General features: G+C 36.3%; 1 protein-coding gene across 1 annotated transcript in view; it reads left to right on the top strand.

The window, feature by feature from the left end:
- Positions 1-20726, top strand: part of LOC145323713 (ankyrin repeat and KH domain-containing protein 1-like) — a 46893-nt gene that overhangs the window by 9548 nt on the left and 16619 nt on the right. The window contains exons 9-21 of the mRNA XM_080166180.1: positions 6842-6968; positions 7670-7824; positions 10147-10228; positions 11415-11512; positions 11769-12188; positions 12450-13131; positions 13714-13875; positions 15177-15748; positions 16037-16280; positions 17225-17350; positions 17691-17839; positions 18125-18211; positions 18597-18656. Coding sequence (XP_080022306.1) covers positions 6842-6968; positions 7670-7824; positions 10147-10228; positions 11415-11512; positions 11769-12188; positions 12450-13131; positions 13714-13875; positions 15177-15748; positions 16037-16280; positions 17225-17350; positions 17691-17839; positions 18125-18211; positions 18597-18656 — 2964 coding nt within the window. The remainder of the gene's footprint in view (positions 1-6841; positions 6969-7669; positions 7825-10146; positions 10229-11414; positions 11513-11768; positions 12189-12449; positions 13132-13713; positions 13876-15176; positions 15749-16036; positions 16281-17224; positions 17351-17690; positions 17840-18124; positions 18212-18596; positions 18657-20726) is intronic.

The following is a 20726-nucleotide window of genomic DNA, read 5'->3' as shown; positions in this document are numbered from 1 at the left end:
AAAAATCGGAACATAAATGTATAAATGTCGAATCAAAATTGTAGGTAAATTTGTTGAAAAACTGCTTATAAACAGTATAATATTTATGGACATACTTACATTTTTGAACTTGATTATAGAGTTGCTTCGCTTATAATATTGTTCTTTGTTGTCCCAGGAATCAATATACCAAAAATCAGATCAAACGGATAATTAAAACACTTGAAAATTTGTTGTTAAAAAAGTAGAAAAATCAACATGTTTAAAATGGACATACGGACATTCTGGTAATGATTATAGAGTTGCTACGCTTTCTAAATCGTACCCAACTACTACAGGAATCATCATGCAAAGTTTGAAATCGATAGGACAATTCTAACATGCCTAAATTAACGGATAAAAGCTATCTATCTCGGACGGACGGACGTACGGACGGACGGACCGACCCTAATTATAGAAAAGCTTCGCTTTTAAAAACAAGGATGACAACTATCTTATTTGCAAAGCTCTTATATATAACAATACAAAAAACACCATTCTTTAATCATCTTAAATAACATAAAAAATTTCATTATGTATTGCTTTAAGAGTTGAGTTTTACAGACATACCGACCGATGAGTAGATTTTTATTGGTCAAAAATAATCTTATCACAAAAAAAACAGCCGTCTATTTTAAAAAGCAGCCGTAAAAATAACTTGCGGTCCTTATCGTAGCTGACAAACGGATAGACTAACATTTAAATAAAGTAGCTTCGCTACTAAAGAATAGAATAGGAAAGCAAAAAGAAAGGGAGATAGTGAAATATATTTCAATTTTTAAACCTGAGTAAAAATTGAGAAAGGAAAAAATGGGTCAAAAGTACAAAAGGTCATTCATGAAGAAAGAAAAAAATTAAGAACTACATTTTAATTGTTTAAGTATGCTGAAACTCAAATGTTTTTTTTTTGCCGAATTTTTTTATTAAGATAATTTTAATTTGTTAGGTATTAAATATAACATAGGACAGAGGTTGAAAAATGAAAATGGGGAAAGCGAGATTTCATTTGTGGATGTGTGTGCTTGAGTGTGTGTGTGTGTGTGTGTGTGTGTGTGTGTGTGTAAAAGACTTGGGTAGACAAGTTTTCAGAAATGCACTCACTTCGGCCCTGTGTCTTTTATTTCAAAGGAGTCATTTTTAACTAAAACAAGTTTACTTAAGATTTTAATAGTAACTCAGAATCATGGGAAGAAAACATAGTAGCGGTTTCGTTGTATTTTTACAGTAGCCTTTTCCTATTTATAACTCCTGCGGGGGAATCATTGACATTTACCTAACCTAAAATATCCTATCAAAAGCTACCGTGAAAATACGACGAAGCGCCCATTAAGAGGCTAGGTCCCGAAACCGACAATTCCCGATTGTGTTTAGTTTGTATATTAGTAAAACTAATACAAAATATGTCTTAAAATATCTCCTTTAAATGTATATGCTATAAGGACTAGAGTGCTTTTAATACTGGACTTTTGGCTCTCTCACAAGTATTAGGGAGCATTACCTATATTTAATCCAAACTAGGGCGGGGAAAGGTTTTCTCAATATTCAAAATATTGCCGTATTTAATAGCGCAGCTTCTGTATAAAATAAGGATATACCCCTGACTGTGTGTCCAATCATATGTAAACAAGCCCCTTCGCAATTTTTCTTAACTTTTATATAATAATACTAGCGGCTTCGCCCCTAGCCTCTAGGGGCTTTGCCCCAAGAGGTATAATTACATCTTTTATTACCTGGAGAGCCCCCACTATTTTGAATAATAAAAAAAAGTTGTGGAGGGATTTTTTGTTTTTGGGGGGGGTGGGGGTGTCCCACCCCCCAAGAAAATAGCCTAAAACCACCACAGGACCAGTAGGTATATTCCCTGAAGAGTAGAATCCGGTCGGTTCAGTGGTTACCGAGATCTTAAGGGACAGACAGACGGACAGACATCATTCTACTTTGTATCTATAATACAAAGTAGAATGATGTCTGTCCGTCTGCTTGTTATAGATAAAGTAGTTAAGTTATCTCGTTTGCAGCTTAAGACCTCGTAGATGGGTTGTACTCTTCAGGAAAGATTTATAAATATCATGGGTTGGTTTTATTTTATTTTCCTGACCTACCTTGCCTGTTTACTATTGGTTTATTTAAAATTTTTTGTTCTCGTGCTGCGCTACTTATGAAAATCATTGTCCTTAATATTTTGAATTTTGGTATTAAATTACAATTGATATACAATATATCTGTCATACTACCTACATACTTATTCAACAGAATATCTTTCCATAGTTGAAAAGAAAATGCTACTTCGAGAATTTTCTATTTTCAATGATTCATTCCTATTTATATCTGTATCAGCATTTTTATATTTCTAAATAAAAATATATTCATTGTATTTTCTATTAAGAAATTAATATATTTCATATTTCCCTTTACACAATTTCCGTTTTTATTTTCAACCGTTATCTATGTCTAACAAATAAACAGGAAATTTATTTACATTCCTGATAATGATAAATTAAAACACCCCTTCTGCAGATCAAAATTATTACTAAAATTAACACTCAAAAACCAAAGGTTTTAAGCCAATGAATGAGAATAGTTATTTCTCGCATCGTATTATAAACGGCTTTCCGCGGATATAGCAAGTATTATTATGAGATTAAAACTAGTTTTTTTAGCCCCGAGGTGCCGGAGGCACCGGCTAAAAAAACTGGTTTTAATTTTATGATTGTACATTTCTATATTCGTAGAAAACTGGATATAATACGATGCTAGACATAGTTTTTTCGTATGGATGAGAACTGGTTCCTATCCACCGGATTCGAATGAATACGAGAAAGGTGGTTATAAAACTTTGAGCACTAGTATAATTTAAAATACAATGTTCCCTTCCTACCTGCAAATACAACATTTTAATAGCCTTAAACCTGACCAAAGTTAGGATTTTAGACCATTCCAGGGTAGACAAACACAAACATTCAGCTACTTTAGACAGAATTCGTAGAGGATGTGTCAATGAACGATGAAATGTACCCCTAAATTATAATGAACAAAATTATTCCTTGTGTAGTTTAAAATTATTAGGTAGTTAAAAAGTTTACTGTATACATTCTAATATAGATTATATTATAACACCCAAAGTTTTTAAACCAATGAATAGCAAAATTAGTTTTGCTCTCAGTCGAATTATCGAGTAGCTGCGCTGCAGTAACAAGTTAATAATGTACTTCCTTGTTGGAGTTTTTGTCAATTTTTTCATGTTGTCATCTTTCGTTCAATGTCCTTTTAATGTTTTTACATGACTTTTTGGTAGTTTAAGTAATAGAACAAAAAGTTGCACTAAGATATGTTTCAGTAGAGAAGCTTATCTATAATTTCTTTGTCTGTGCGTGGTCTGTCGGTCAGGCAGTCCGTTAAGCTAAATGTGATTTCGCAGCTGATAGACGGAGATTTTTTTTTTACAGAATCAATGTACTAATGTGTAAACAGCATGTAAGGGGGGGGGGGGTAATGCAACCATCTCGTAATCAATGTATAAATGGCACTTAGAATTCAAATTTCGATCTGAAAATTTTGCATGAGTAATCCTTGGTAGATCTATTTTCCCTAAATCGAACAAAAAGTTGGAAAAGTAACGGCTAATGGCTGGCGGCTCAGCCATCTAGCCATTTTTTGGTATTCTCAATGCAAATCCATCACGAAACCTATCTCCACATAAAACTATTTGCTGCTCCAAAACGTTTTCAAACGATTCTAGCCGTTAGTTGCTGGTACTAGAAATTTTTTTTAAAAATGTTTTTTATATCATTTCACATGATTTAAAGCAAAAATATGTTTTAAAAAGTTGATTTCTACGTAATTTATGACAGATTTGCCCTAAAAATAGCAAAAAAAAATCGGCTGAACCGTTAGCCGTTACTTTTCCAACTTTTTGTTCGATTTAGGGAAAATAGACCTACCAAGGATTACTCATGCAAAATTTCAGATCAAAATTCGAATTCCAAGTGCCATTTATATATTGATTACGAGATGGTTGCATTAAACCTCCCCCCCCCCCCCTTTATTTTGTCCGTCGGTCTGTATCATAAAATATAAAGAAACACGTAAAAAAGTTTTGTGTTAAAGGCTTCGTAATTCTTGATTTTTATTTTTTACAAATGCTCTTTAAATCTCCTTACTCGTATTCTCATTTATTCTTTTTTGTGCTTCGCTACTCTTGTTGTTTTCGTCCTTGTTTTTTTATATAATTAAGTATATCGTAATCACTTAGAAACAAAATTTAAACTTTGAAATTATTAGGGTTCATTTTCAAGAGAGAAAAAAATCTTATACTTTAATTCCCACTGTCTGTCTGTCCGTCAGACTGTAACGCTTTGAAGTAAATGTTATCTTCTCAAATGTTTTTTAAAATAGATGCTTATTTTTTTATTTAAGTTACCCCTTTCCTAAGAGAATCTAGTATATAACATACATTGTCCGTTAGTCTGCAGTCATGCATATAAAGACAAAACTATATCCTTCTTTATCTGTATTTTTTTACTTTCAACATTTACTCTATATTAAACGTTGTCCGTTTGTCCGTCGATATAATTTTTTTGCTTCGCTACTTCAAATTTGTCACCTTCAATAAATATATTAATTTACTAAAATTTCGGGTATAGTCCCTTTCGTGGCCACGCCCCTTTTCTTCGTATTTTCAGAATAGCTTTTCTCCTATTTCTAGCTCCTGCGGGGGGCTCTAACCCTGCGGGGCCAATAACCTAGCCCTGCGGGGCAATCACCTATTCTAATATAACCTAACCTAATATAACCTATCAAAAGCAATTTCTTCTACAAATCGAATAAGTAGCTTTGCCACGAAAGGGACTATACCCTAAATTTTTATTTCGTACCACTCTTTGTTTTATTACAATCTAATAAAGAAAATATAAATAAAACTTAATATATATGTATGTGTATGTAATAAGCAAAAACTTCTATTGAAATAAGATATCAATAGATCTTATTTGCAAATAACACACAAGTGTTTTTACCAAGTAGCTTAAAAGGGGGTAATATATTTTAGCTAAAAAATCTTAAAATAAACAAATACATTTAGCCTCTATTCTACTCCTATGGGAGATTAATTTTTTCCCCATAGACAAACTTTTCTCAAAAAGAATTGCTGCTTTTTATAAACACTTTGCAAACTATATATTTCGCAATAGGGAAATAATGGCAATTTGGTACTGGTTTCATACATAAATATATCTGCTAGGGTGGACAACTTTTTTCTTACTAAACAAAACAAATAAATAATCAGTAGCGGCGTGCACAGCAATGAACCTGGAGGGTGAAAAACCCTTGCTTTTGTACATTAAGATGGGGGTAAAGCATCGATTCTTTTATTGACCACAAGCGGATACTTCCCTCCCCCCCCCCCCCCCTAGAGGCCTCTAGTGGCACTTGGGGGGTGGGGGGGGAAGGAGGTAGACGACCAAAGCACTTAAAATTTTTATTTAAAAAAAGAAAATTTTAAATTTATTTGGTAGGGGTATTTTTTTCTTATGGTGATATCTCTTGGGAGGGTGATGGTGCCCACCCTCCAAATAGTTATAAACCTTCCCAGGACCTATGAGTAGCTACACTGTAAAGAAGAACCATATCGGTTCAGCGGCTAGCGGGATTCTGTTACTTTTATATTGACCATTTAAAAGCAAAACTGTTATTCTTCAGTTGTTCTGTCCCAATCCAAAGGTGCGCCGATTTTTAAACATAAAAAATGCGGCAGCCTAAACCACACTCCACGCTTGAAGAATGTTCTAAAGAAGCCTTTTTTTGCGGTCTGTAGGACAAGCCGGGGACAGGGATATATGTTCTGAAGAAATGTTTACGAGAACAGAAATATAGATTAATGGATGGGACAATGAACGAAAAAAACTTACTTATTCCTTTGTGTAATTCTGCCCAAATGTAGTGAAAGAAGCGAGGTTTAAATCGATATAAGGAAAAGAGAAATAGAAATCACTTTAAATGGGTTATATTACAACATTCATTACCCCCTTGCCTTTCCCTTCCCCTCCCATTTGTTTTTTAGCCATTTAATGCAGAATTTTACAAATAAGAAACTGAGGGGAAAATTATTGTCAATTGTTGCATCCCTGTTTTCTAATTGGGTTATTTAAGTTTTTATCCTAAACTTTTCCTTAAAGAAAAGGTGTTTTTTTTGTTTTGTTTTTTTTTACTTGAAACTGTATATATGTAAGAATTTATTATTTTTTTTGTACTTTATATATTACTTAACAAACATGTTTTAAATAATGAAAGTTATTTAAAACGCATTTTTTGCTCAACTTGTTTTTCATTTTTAAAGAATCATGAACAATTTCAAATGCATTGTTGTTATTTTAATGTTTTAATCTGCCATTAAAAACTTTAAAAAAACATCAATTGTTAACATTAGTTTAAATTCTTCTGGCTTCGCCCCCAGCCTATTGAGGCGATACCCTCACCCCCACGTTCAATATATTTCTTATTAACACAAAATTAAGCAGATTTTCAAAAGGAGGGTGTCTCCACCCCCTCCCCCCTAGTTAAATTCTTAAATTGTACAAAGATTAAAGTAAAAGAATAGAGGATGCACGAGCAATCGAAAAAGGCCCCCATAACTTGGGCCAGGTAGTTGTCTGGGTTATACATCTATACTTATACATTTACTATACATAACAGGGATGTTGTCATTTCAAAAATTGGGGTATTGTCAGTTTCGTGACATCGCTTCTTAAGGGGCGTTGCGTCGTATTTACACTGACTACCCAAATATTGTTTTAATGCATTATTTTAATCCCATTATTTGTTTCAGGAGAGCGCCCTGACCCTAGCCTGCTACAAAGGTCACCTGGAGATGGTGAGGTTTCTGCTGGAGGCTGGAGCCGACCAGGAACATAAAACCGATGAGATGCATACTGCCCTTATGGAGGCCTCTATGGGTAAGAAATTATGGTTATTCAAAAGTTGTCAAAATCTATAAGATATTTTTATTTAGTAGCGAAGCTACACTATACTTCACCTGGAACGTCTGTAACGCAATTTGATTTTCGGCTGTTGTGTAAGATAGACTGCTTATTTTTTTGTCAGGTGTGTTTTCTGCATTTAATCCCATGCTAAAATGAAAAAAAACACTTTGAAACCAAAATTAAAAGGGAGGGGGCGAAAGTGACACTTTTTGAAACCAAAACTAAAAGTTAAAGGAACTCAACTAAAAAAAGAGTTACAGGTCTGACATTTTGCATGGCAGTTGCTTTTTAGGGGTACAATATGGAACTGTAAAGAAACGGCGTCGCAACCGCCGAAAACCGCCGAGAAAAGGCAAAAAAAATTCGGCGCGAAACGGCGGTTTTTGGCGGTTGCGCCGCCGTTTCTTCGCAGTTCCATATTTTACCCCTATAAAGCAACTGCCATGCAAAATCTCAGACCTGTAACTATTTTTTTAGTTGAGTTCCTTTGTTTATTTTTAGTTTTGGTTTCAAAAAGTGTCACTTTCGCCTCCCCCCTTTAAAGGATCTCTACCTACTATAAAGAGTTACAGCACTGTTTGCTTTAACCTCCCCTCTTATTTAATTTCCATTGCTCTTATGTTACGCGGATGACAAATTGTATTTGTTTCATCTGTTAAAGAAACCTTTTTTAGACGGCCATGTGGAGGTTGCTCGGCTGCTGCTGGACTCTGGTGCCCAGGTCAACATGCCCGCTGACAGCTTCGAGTCACCGCTGACTCTGGCCGCCTGTGGCGGTCATGTCGAGCTAGCCATGCTCCTCTTGGAACGTGGAGCCAACATCGAGGAGGTACGTGATGCATAATCTTTGTATTACATTTTCTGAATATGTCATTACTATTTAGTATTCTTAAGTTTCTTCTTTGCAGTTTAAAAATCTAATAAGTTTAAATACTAAATAGACATTGCATGGGATCCAAATGGATAAGAGAAAAGCACCCTTAATTAATATCCCAGTTAAATTATGTAAAGCAAAATTAACATTTTACAACCAATTTTGATTTATTTTAAGTACTCGGGTAGTGCGGGGTTATTCCGGTCAATTTTTTGCTTCAACTTAAAAAAAAACATACTTCCCAAAAACTTTTACCGGTTTTTAAGAGTGCAAATGAACGATATGGCAATAACGAAGAAGCCTGTCTTGGTCCCATTAAGATCTCGCAACTAGAAGTCGGTCAAAAATCGGTTTTAAGGGCGGCGATTGGCCTATACCGGAATAACCCCACCGGTGGGGCTATTTCGGTCAGTTGACTTTGGGGGGGGTGGAACACCCCCTTAAAATATTTTTTTTTAACATTTCAAACTATGAGTAGAAAGCTGAGGTCATTAGCTTTCTAACGGTACTAGTCGCATGCAGATCAGAAAATTTTTTGACCACATTTTGCCCATTTTAAAAAAGTCGGTAAAATCGCAAAAAAAAACATCGATTTTTTTCATGCAAACTTTTAAAAAAAAAATCTTACTTTTTATTATATGATTAGGTTTTTTTAAGCTTTATACATAAATCAGAGGTAATTTCTGATTCGCAGGTCTTGGAATTTCTTGAAAAAAGTGATTTTTTCCTCAAAAATTTTTAATTTTAAAAATCCTGCCAGTTTTGACAGCAGTTTTTGATACATTTTTTCTTGTCTCAAATTGGCTAGGATTGACCTACAAGGGTGGTTAAGGTGTCTAAAGATGCAAAATTACATGCCTGACAATTAACTCGAAATGATATGGGGTCTAACTCTAATATTTCAACACATTTTATGGAACAGGAATTTTGAAAATGCAAAATCTTGAATATGTACTCTAAATCTTGGAGATAGAACCCATATCCTGGGGAGTTTTTGTTAGGACATGCAAAGAGCTTTCTATAGACACCTTAAACACCTTTCTAGCTTAATCCTAGCCGATTTGACATAAAAAATCCAAACCGCGCAAAAATCGCGAACACCCTCTTATACGAAAAAGATGTAAGGGTTTCATATGGAATTTTAAATCTTCTAGCGGTCTTTCTAGATAGACATACCCCTTCTTACAAGAGCCAATGCAGCTGATACATCTTCAGGCAAATATTTAAGGCGTTCCTTTGGGTGATATACTCTTCCCATTACTATAAAAATGTGTCTGAAAAATTTTTAATGTCTTTACAAATTGAAAAGCTTAGGCAACAAAACATGACATAATACAAGCAGTAAAATGACTAATAATGTACATCTAACAACAGGCAAGGCAATGATTAAAGCTTAGGTCATGCATTTGGGTTGTTTATGCTTCCAGATCACCTAAATTAAACATTAGGGTATTATACATTAATAAATACAGTAATAAAAAAAAAGTAAAAAAAGTGACCGGAATAGACCCTTTTTTTGAGACGAAAAAAAAATTATGAAAAAATCAAGTTAGAACAACGCCTCCAATTGCAAACGATAAATGAATGCCATATCTTTCATTTTACAAAAACCCGGGGGTCAATAGGACTTACCATTTTTTCACAATTTTAGATTGAACATGGCCTATTTTGAAAAAATTTTTTGCAAATTTTTTGCAACTTTTTGAGGGCAAAAAAATCATAGAAGGAGTGATCTGACAAAAGAAAAGCTGAAGTAAGAAATGAAAGTATAGGCAATAAACTACAACTTTGCTTTTCTGAAGATCTCTCGCAAACGTTTAGAACACCGTTAAAAAACGGTTTTAAAAAAGTTGGTCGTTTGACCGGAATTAGACCCCCCTACCGCATTAACCCCGCACTACCCTCTTAAAGTAGGTATTTAAGGTAAAGAAAGAGAAACAAATTATCTAAAATATGGGGACCAGGGGTGAATTCTTGTAAAACTTTTTGGCTCACTGCCTCACTAAAATAAGTGAGGCTCGCCAAAATTTTAGAGGGGATGATTTTGCCTCACTAAAATTAGTGAGGCAGTGAGCCAAAAAAGTTTTTAAAGAATTCACCTCAGTATAATTTACAGTCTAATGTCTAATCTTCATTGACAAAATTGTCCTTTTTAAATCTGAATATTCGAAATAATGCAAAATACAGTTTTTTTTAAGGATATAAAGTAATTTTAATTTAACCCACTTAATAGTGATAGAAATCAATCATTACCTAATGTCTTTCTATGTTCTTTAGGTGAATGATGAAGGGTATACCCCCCTAATGGAAGCAAGTAGAGAAGGTCATGAAGAAATGGTTGCTTTACTTCTTAGTCAAGGTATGTCCTTGTTATGAACTTGAAAGAAACTAAGTATGAACTTGAAGAGTCAGGAAGTCAAATTGGTCCTAGGACAAACGCTTGAGTGACAAACGTTGGAGTGAACACATAACCTTACTTATTTTAAACAATTTGAAAGTATTTTTAATGACTAGCCCCTACGGGGTACTTATTTGTACATTCATATCTTAACCTAATATTTGAACACTCCTGCGTTTGTCCACTCCGACGTTTTTCACTCCTGCGTTTGTTCTGAAACCCTAACTTTTATAAAATTTTTGAATCAAATATTAAGAATGTAAATTATCTTTTACGTGATTGATTATACCATTTTACATAGAATTGTTAGTTTTAAAAAAAATTGTGCTATATTAAAGAAAAGTTATTTTTACAACTTTTTCCTAAGTTTTGATATTAATGATATTTTGAGAAAAAAGTAACTAATAAAATTTTTTCTTTCCTATACAGATCAAAGTAACTTGATGAGATACCATTTTACATAGAATTGTTAGTTTTAAAAAAAATTGTGCTATATTAAAGAAAAGTTATTTTTACAACTTTTTCCTAAGTTTTGATATTAATGATATTTTGAGAAAAAAGTAACTAATAAAATTTTTTCTTTCCTATACAGATCAAAGTAACTTGATGAGATGCTGATATCAGCTTAACATTTTTTTTAAAAATCATATAAAACCATGGTAAAACTTAACTTTATAGTCGATAAACCAAGTATTAAACACTAGCGGCTACGCCCCTAGAGGCCTCTAGTGGCACTTTAAATGTTTTTGTTTGTTAAAGTTAATTTTTATGTACGATACCACCTTATTTGACGTTGAAGTCTCCCAGATTTTCAGAAAATTTTCAATTTTTTTGTCATTTCTTTTGGGAGGGTGGTAGTACCCTCCCCCAAAATAGTTAAAAACCTTCCCAGGACATATGAGAATCTACCCTGTTAAGGAGAACCCGATCGGTTCAGCGGTTAGCGAGATCCTTCGGTACACACAGACAGACACACAGACAGACACACAGACAAACATCCTGTTACTTTAGTATAAGGATAAACCTAGTACATTCACTAAAAAATACTTAGATGGAAGGTGATTAAAATTTCTTGCTCTCGTTCGAGCATAGTACACTTTTGCTTTTCTCAACAACTTGTTACTGACAACAGCTGATTTTATTGAAGGTGCTGACATCAACGCGCAGACGGAGGAGACGCAGGAGACTGCGCTGACCCTGGCCTGCTGCGGCGGCTTTTTAGAAGTGGCCGACTTCCTTATCAAGGTAAGATTGATTCACGACATAAAAATCTATGAAAATGCATAGATTCTCCTCAAAGTTCCCTAAAGATCAGTGTTTTTCCCCCATGTCTAATCCGTACTCATATACCTACCCCCCCTCCTTAATCATTCTTTTTTGAGATTACCTTTTAAAGTTCAATTTGGATTAACTATTTTTCTCTTGATTAAATGTTAGTAAAATATATATTTTTTCTGTGTGTGACAATTTGACAAAACAGATAATAAACATTTTTCTTTAGGCTGGTGCCGATATCGAGCTAGGTGCCTCAACCCCCCTGATGGAGGCTAGCCAAGAGGGCCACCTCGAGCTGGTCAAATACCTTCTGGAGGCCAAGGCGGATGTGAACGCGACCACTGGCACCGGCGACACCGCCCTCACCTACGCCTGCGAGAACGGGCACACCGACGTGGCAGACCTGCTGCTGCAGTACGGTGCCGCCCTCGAGCACGAGAGTGAGGGCGGCCGGACACCCTTAATGAAAGCCTCGCGCGCCGGCCACCTGTGCACCGTGCAGTTTCTAATTTCACGGGGCGCAGATGTGTCGCGGCAGACCAGCAACAATGATCACACCCCGCTGAGTTTGGCTTGCGCTGGCGGTCACCTCAATGTTGTTGAAGTTCTGCTACAACAAGGCGCTGACCCTTTCCATAAGTTGAAGGTGATTATAATTCTATTATATATGAAACATTATTTATAAAATTAAAATCCAATCTTTTCTAGTTCACTAATTAAAGATAGTTTCATTAAATTAGAAAAAAAAACGTTTTATCCTAGCTGTTGTTCCCTTACCTACCATTTGGCTATTTTTTTAGGAACTTAAAAAATTTATTTAGTCAAATTAGATATGGAAACCTTTTTTTATGTGATAGAATTATGCCTAAAACCATTATCAGTTTGTCATAATGTTTTTGTTATTTAGGACAATTCCACCATGTTGATAGAAGCTGCGAAGGGTGGTCACACCACCGTAGTTCAAATGCTCATCGACTACCCCAACTCCCTTGTCACCTCTGGGGCCCTTGACGCCGCTGCCTTAGATGCTGCCGCAGCCGCTGCCGACGGCGGCTTAATGAGCAGCATAGACGGAGGTTTAGAACGTGTACCGCCGCCTGGCAGCGAAGCGGTACCGCCCCCTGTCGCTGGCAGCACCAAGGTGACCAAGCTGCGGCCTAGCATGCGAAGCAACGGTTCAGCTGTCCCTATGTCGGCTGCTGGCACAATTCCATCTAGTGCTGCAGCCGGTTCGTCATCCCTGCAGCCGTTTATGCAACAACCACCACCGGCTGCCTTGAGTACCACTGCAACTTCAACCGTCGCAGGCGGCGGGGGACTAGTCGACGCCCATGGGGTAGCAGCAGCAACCGTCGCCGACTATGACATGTTGCACGGCACCATCACCAATCCAATTCTGGAGGACCTGGAGCGCAAGGGCCTGGATGCCAAGTCATACATCCAGACCATGTTGAGACGCACGGAGGGGAGCAGCAAGGAGGAGCAGATCTACCAGAAGGAGCAGATTCTGGCAGAGTTGCAGAGGGTGGAGAAGGAGCTACAGGAGAAGGCGCAGGCACAACACCTGCTCAACGAGGCCAGCAACGCAGGTATTAATCTTAAGAATTTTTCCAAAATCCAAGCTTCTATAAAATGTTTCTTAGTAAACTTTACTGCAATTTATAGAAATTAATAAACATTTTACGTTCTGGCATAAGTTGTCTTAAAACTTGAGAGTTTAAGTTGATTTATAGTTGGTAGTATCTTGAAACTGCACCTAATCTTTTCCAACAACAATTTTCATCTTTATAATGGATATTTTATGCATCATTATTGGGGGTACTTTGATTTATCCCCTAAGATTACTAAGCTGGATTCTTTTTTAAAAATTAGGATCGCTGGTGAGGCAAAATTGTTTGTGTGAAAAATCCTCCTAATCACAAAAAAAATCTATAAAATTCTCATGTTAATAACCCATGTATGATTTTATTTAATTTTCGTAGATTTTTTATTTCATTTTGGAGGATTTTTCACAAAATCAATTTTGCCTCAACAGCGAAGCAGCGACCCAAATTTTTTTTAAGAATCCTTCTCTGGTTTACGATATCTATATGATTTGTAAGTCTTCTAAGGAAAATATGCTAAGTTTAGATATCCTAATGCAACATAATGCTAACATTTTTTTATTTCAGGAAATCCTAAGCAGCATAACAACAATAACAACAAGCGTGAGGCAGGCGAGGGGAAGGAGGACGTGTTGAGAGAGGCGGGGGAGGGGGTAGCAGCAACCCTGGAAGAAATTCAGCCCCCCATTCCTTTCTCCATCACCTTAGAACAACAACAACCAGTGCCAGGTCAGAATCATTGGCGGTTTTCCCCCAATAAAAAAATGTCTAGAAGCCCCCTCCATATTTTTAGTTAAGTTAAGAAAGAGTAGGGAAGGGGGTTAGTTTTTTGTTTCTCTATTACTTTAAGAATTATTTTATCATTATGTTTTTCTAAGAGAATGGAAAGGAGATCCTTTTAGAGAGTCTAGAAAAAAAGTTTTGTGTACATGTAGAAACTTCTTTGAAAGGATAGGAGGATATAAAGGGGGGGGGCGAAAGTGACACTTTTTGAAACCAAAACTAAAAGTCAAAGGAACTCAACTAAAAAAAGAGTTACAGGTCTGACATTTTGCATGGCAGTTGCTTTATAGGGGTACAATATGGAACTGTGAAGAAACGGCGGCGCAACCGCCGAAAACCGCCGAGAAAAGGCAACAAAAATTACGGCGGGAAACGGCGGGAAACGGCGGTTGCGCCGCCGTTTCTTCACAGTTCCATATTGTACCCCTATAAAGCAACTGCCATGCAAAATCTCAGACCTGTAACCCTTTTTTTAGTTGAGTTCCTTTGTTGACTCTTAGTTTTGGTTTCAAAAAGTGTCACTTTCGCCCCCCCCCCTTTAAATAAATAGCCATAATTGGTGGTTTTTAAAAGCGAAGCTTTTCTATAATTAGGGTCGGTCCGTCCGTCCGTCCGTCACAGAGAGTTAGTTCTTTTCGTGAATTTAAACAGGTTAGAATTGTCCTATCGATTCCAAACTTTGCATGATGATTCCTATAGTAGTTAGGTACAATTAAGAAAGCGTAACAACTCTATAAACCATACCAGAATGTCCGTACGTCCATTTTAAACATGTCGATTTTTAACTTTTTTGACAACAAATTTTTGTATGTTAAAATTATCCGATTCTTCTGATTTTTTAAAAACTGATTCCTATTACAACAAGGTACGATGTTATAAGCGAAGCATCTCTATAAACAAGTCCCAAAAATGTAAGTATGTCCTTAAACAGTATCATCTATTAATGCAGTTTTGCAACAAATTTTCTTAAAATATTGTTTGTACTGATGCATTATTATTCTGATAATTCAGTTCTGACAATCTACAAGTGTTAATGTTCGTTTGTCCTTCCATTTCAGAGCTTCGCTTTTATGGATGTTGTCATCCTTGTTACTATTTAGATTTAAGATATCAAATATTTTAAAGCTATATTATAGAAAGATTGTTTCCAAATAAAATAAACTATTGTTCCACGGGAAATCTTTAAAGATCCGACCTCCCTTGAAATTACAAACTATTATCCATTATTTAACTCAATATTTTATTAGGCGGAGCAATGGCGGTTGGAGCAGCACCAACCACCGTTGCCACCGGCAGCGGTGCCGGTAACCCTGTTGATCCTCTGGAGAAGATGAGCAACCCCGAGTGGCTGAAGCATATGAGCAACCAACTAGCCATATCCGGGCGCAACTTGGCCACCCTGCCACCCAGCGAACGGCCAAAGGCGAAGCCGTCGCGGAAGATAGGCGACGGCAAGAGTGGCGTCAAAAAGAACCAACTCCAGGCCGCGTTGCAACAACACTCGCAACAGCTGGCCCAATTGCAGCAGCTGCAACAGCTAAACCAACAGTTGCAGCAGCAGGTCATCCAACAGCGGCAGCTGAAGCAGCAAAATCAGCAGACGCTGGCTGCGCTGCAGCAGAATGCCATCCAAAATCAGCAGCAGCTGGCCGCGTTGCAGCAGAACGTGGCCCAGTTGCAGCAGCTGGAGCAGACCATCCTGGCGCAGCAGACCACGGCTGCCCACCAGCAGCAGCATGCGCAGCTGCAGCACAGGGTTCAACAGATTATGCATCAGAAACATCAACTACAACATCAGATCAAGCAATTTCAGCAACAGGTAGTTAGTTATTTTTATCATACATTGAATTTAAGAGATGAAACTGATCAAAAAATAATAATTAAAATGACAAAAGTTAATATGATATCAATTGGACTGATAAAAAATATTCAGTCCATTGTCTCCGCCCCCCCCCCCTCCCTCTTTCTCTCCCTCTCTATCTCTTTGATTGATTAGACATATACGAATCAAAACCTCATAATGAAAATTAAAATTAGATTTTGCCATGAAAAGTTTTTAAGAATGTAGGTATACAAAAATGAAAATGCACTAAAATAATATGTTCAGGTTGAGCAGCAACTGGCCTTCACGCAGCACGCCGGCCCAGTACCGCCACCTCCGCCTTTGTCCGCCGCTGGTGGGCCACCACCATTACCATCCGGCCCACCGCCGCCACCCCCGCTAGGGAAAAAGCGAGTTGGCGGCGGCGGTTCCTCCGCTGTTACCAGCCGGGAAGGCGGCGACGGCTCCGAGGCGGTTAATCTGGCGTTCTCCTCTAGTGGTACAACGGCTACTACGACTGCCATCAAAGGTATTGTGTCTATTTACATAAAACCAGGGATGATAAACAAAATTACCTCTTCTGTAGATTAAAATAAAGTTAGCCATTCAAGGGGTAGCTCCGCGAAATGATTTTTAACTTAAGGGGGGGGGGGGCGAAAGTGACACTTTTTAAAACCAAAACTAAAAGTCAAAGGAACTCAACTAAAAAAAGTGTTACAGGTCTGACATTTTGCATGGCAGTTGCTTTATAGGGGTACAATATGGAACTGTGAAGAAACGGCGGCGCAACCGCCGAAAACCGCCGAGAAAAGGCAAAAAAATTACGGCGGGAAACGGCGGTTTTCGGCGGTTGCGCCTTCGTTTCTTCACAGTCCCATATTGTACCCCTATAAAGCAACTGCCATGCGAAATCTCAGACCTGTAACCCTTTTTTTAGTTCAGTTCCTTTGTTGACTCTTAGTTTTGGTTTCAAAAAGTGTCACTTTCGCCCCCCCCCCCCCCTTTAATAATGTTTAATTCTATTCTATCTACATATTTCTAAAATTGTAACTTAAGCTATAGTAAATAATACATTTTTATTGTATTTAAAATACAGGTAAATGTTCTTTTAGTCAACTTATAGGTTAACTTATTATATCATTTTCTAAAATCTTTACAAAGGATCACTTTTCTTAATTACCTTTATTCGGTAATTACCAGGGATTTCAAAGGATAAGACAATGGACGATAAATTGATAAACATCACAAATGATAATAAACAAAATTACTCCTCCTGTAAAAATAGAATAGATGGTTGAAAAGTTTGGACACTAATAGTAGAAAATGAACCAATAAAAATCAAAGTTTTGGGGCTCACTAATAAGATAATATGGTTATAAAACTTTGGGTATAAGTGTAATTTACAGTCCCCGTTTCCACTTCCTGGTTAATTACACTCCATGGAACTATCTTAACAACTTTCTTTCATCCTAGGAGTAGCCGGTTCAACCTCCCAATCTGTGACAACTGACGGTTTGAGTGCTGGCTCCGAGTTGGACCTGGTACCCACGTCATCGGACCTTAACTATATCATCAATACGGAGCAGCTCATTAATTCTGGTTAGTTCATTATAATAAACAAAATCAACCCCTTCTGCAGATTATAATTGTTGGTGTAAAATTTTGTACACTTTGAGTTCGTTCTATTAAAACAATATAAATAAATGTTTTTAAGTTAATTAAGAAAAAGATGTTCATAAAAGTGGAGACTAGTATAATTTATAGTTCAATGTCCCCTCCCTCCCTTGGAATTTTTTATATAAAAAGATATAAAGATCTATTACATCTATTTTATATTTTTAAGAAAATTGGAGGGTTTTCAAACTCTTAGTTTTCATTTTTCTTAACAGAATATTTATTATTTTCTGTATTTTACTTAAAATAAAATGTTATCTTTTAGGAGGAGGTGTACCCGCGGGAATCGATCCTTCCCTGTTGACATCCGCCGCGTTTGAGCTGGTGCAAGCCAGCCAGGCGCTGCAGGCTGTCCAGGCGGTGCCCCAGATCCTGCACAGCGAGTCTCCGCCCATCATGACTCCCCTCACCCAGGTTAGTTACATTGTTGACCGCTAGATAATGGTAATTTTGATCAATAAAATATTAGTGGTTACTGTTAGGCATATCAAAGTCTAACCAGTAACCATCCTTGCCATTTTTTACCTTTTTTGTAAAAAGTGACTGCCAGACTGCCAAGCTATGTACAGAAAAAAACAGCTAGATGTCATTTTACCAATATTTTAAAAGATAATTTTATTCTTAATCAATTTTATATGATGAAAGTTATTTTGTTAACTTACCCTAAAATGAATTATTTTTAATATTGTATCATTTTAGGATCCAAGCCTTCTAGATGCAACGCAGCTGGCGAACGTTGCCAACGTGGTGAAGCACTGTCCTATTCCGCTGGACGGTTCTCTCCAGGTTTGTCCTTTTTGATAGTAAGGCAGCTACTCTATAATTTATTATTCCTGTTTGTTGGTAATCAAGGTGATAACTGCTCAGCTATAAATATGTAGGTTTTAAATAATTGTCTCTTATTAATAAACTTTACAATTAGTCAAAACTAAAATTTTACAAAAACAAAGAAAAAAACCACATACTGGGTGTGCCCCTGGTCAAGGCTGGGGGAAAGGTTGACCCCCCTATTTACTATGTATCTACTCCACAGGTTGGGTGTGTCCCTGGTCAAGGCTGGGAGCAGGTTGACCCCCCTATTTACTATGTATCTACTCCACAGGTTGGGTATGCCCATGGTCAAGGCTGGGAACAGGTTGACCCCCCTATTTACTATGTATCTACTCCACAGGTTGGGTGTGCCCCTGGTCAAGGCTGGGAGCAGGTTGACCTGTACTCTCATCAACTCCAGGTTTTTACCCCCCAATTATATTATCATCACCCCTAAGGGATATAGGGATAAGTCAATGGGAAACAAATTCTTTACTTTTAACAGCTGATTTTCCAATGCCCATTGTATAGTTTAAACAACTAGTGATTTAAAGGGGGGAGGCGGATGTGCCACTTTTTGAAACAAAAACTAAAAGTCAACAAAGGAACTCAACTAAAAAAAGAGTTACAGGTCTGAGATTTTGCATGGCAGTTGCTTTATAGAGGTACAATATGGAACTGTGAAGAAACGGCGGCGCAACCGCCGAAAACCGCCGATTTTTTTTTGCTATTTCTCGGCGGTTTTCGGCGGATGCGCCGCCGTTTCTTCACTGTTCCATATTGTAACCCTATAAAGCAACTGCCATGCAAAATCTCAGACCTGTAACTCTTTTTTTAGTTGAGTTCCTTTGACTTTTAGTTTTGGTTTCAAAAAGTGGCACATCCGCCTCCCCCCTTTACAATCTAAAAATAATATTCCCATTGACTTTTTCTGCTTTACATTTCCCAGCTTTTAACACTTAAACATAACTAGCTACCAACCTTTAGATACAGTATGTGTAGATTAACAAACATGCACTTGCTTAGATAATAGCACATTTATACCTTCAAAAGTTCTTAGATTGAATAATTTTGAATAAACTAACCAATTTCATTTTGTTTTGATTTGACAATGTTTTATGTTATCCTAAATTTAACACATTTTTATCCTTAAAAAAGGTAGTTCAATAGAGCACTTTATTCTATTGAAGGAAGAAAATTTTTCATTTAGAATTTTCAATCTCCTATTATAAGCTCTATTATTTTAGTGGGGTTTATTTTCTGCTATCATACTGTAAAATAGTGTGCATATTTTTAACTTTAAGGATTACAAAAATGATTATTTTAAGAAATGTGCAATTTTCATCTGGTAACATAACTTAGCCCAACCTAAAAGTAATCAATCACAATCAGATTTAGAGATCCTCTAAACTTTATTTGTTTTATTCTAACCTAATCTACTAATATTAATTTTGTGTGCTTTTACGAATATTCCCATCCTAGTTTATCCTTTGCAATGACCAGCCAAGGCTTATTCAGGAGAAAGGCATAATTTTTGAAAATGTACTTTGCTTTAAGATTCACTAATAATTTCTAAAAAATATTAATGTGTTGTTGCTTCGATTTTGTGCTTTGCTTTGTCTGATAATATCGTGTTTTCTAGTAGCGAAGCTACTCTATAATGTTCGTCCGTCTGTCCGTAATTAATGGATTTGGGAAAAATCGTTTTCTCCGCTTCTATAAAAGATTGAAGGCTGAAACTTCTTGTCAACATTCCCATCAATATGGAGCATAATTAACTTATTAAGTATAAAACATCCATAGCAGTCGGACTGCTTTTAAGCAGCTTTTTATATGCTTTTACTTTTGAGTTTGTACAACAGATTTTCTCAGCTCCTAATAAAGATTCACCTTTGAAACTTTAAGCAGCTTTTTAGCTGCCCTTCTTTATACAACTTTCAAAAACATATACCTAAGTTTTTAAGTTGTCGTGATTTTAAGTTTTTGCATATTCTCTCTTTTTCTTTTCCTTTTTTATGACAACATATAATATGCTCTGTAACTCACTTTGTCCGTTTGTCTCTTTCACAATAGATTTTGTGCTTCGCTACTTATGGATGTTGTCATCCATGTTTTCATTACTAAAATTGCTATAAAATACATAGTTTGTATTTATACCTACATATTTAACTTTTTTCCCTTTACAAATGCATTTTATAAACTTCTAGGTTTAATTTTTTTAAGCTTTGGCTTTTAAAAGTTTCCTTCATAACTTTATTAGGATATCTACATACATTAATTACCCTTACATTTTAAAATATTTTTCATTTAATCTAAAATTCTATACCTAACTCATTTAGAATACCAAATAATTTCAATAATGGCTAAAGATTTATATTTCCCTATATGTTAAGTTCTAACTAGGATCTTTAGAAAAAATTTTAATCTTTAATGATGTCTATCGACAAGAAATAATGCTTTTACAACCATGCAGGCCTATATTAACAGCTGT

This window comes from Acartia tonsa, chromosome 7 (genome assembly GCF_053477335.1).
Source record: "Acartia tonsa isolate MP-2025a chromosome 7, ASM5347733v1, whole genome shotgun sequence".
NCBI classification, from domain to species: domain Eukaryota; kingdom Metazoa; phylum Arthropoda; class Copepoda; order Calanoida; family Acartiidae; genus Acartia; species Acartia tonsa.
This window is presented reverse-complemented; position numbering and strand designations above follow the sequence as displayed.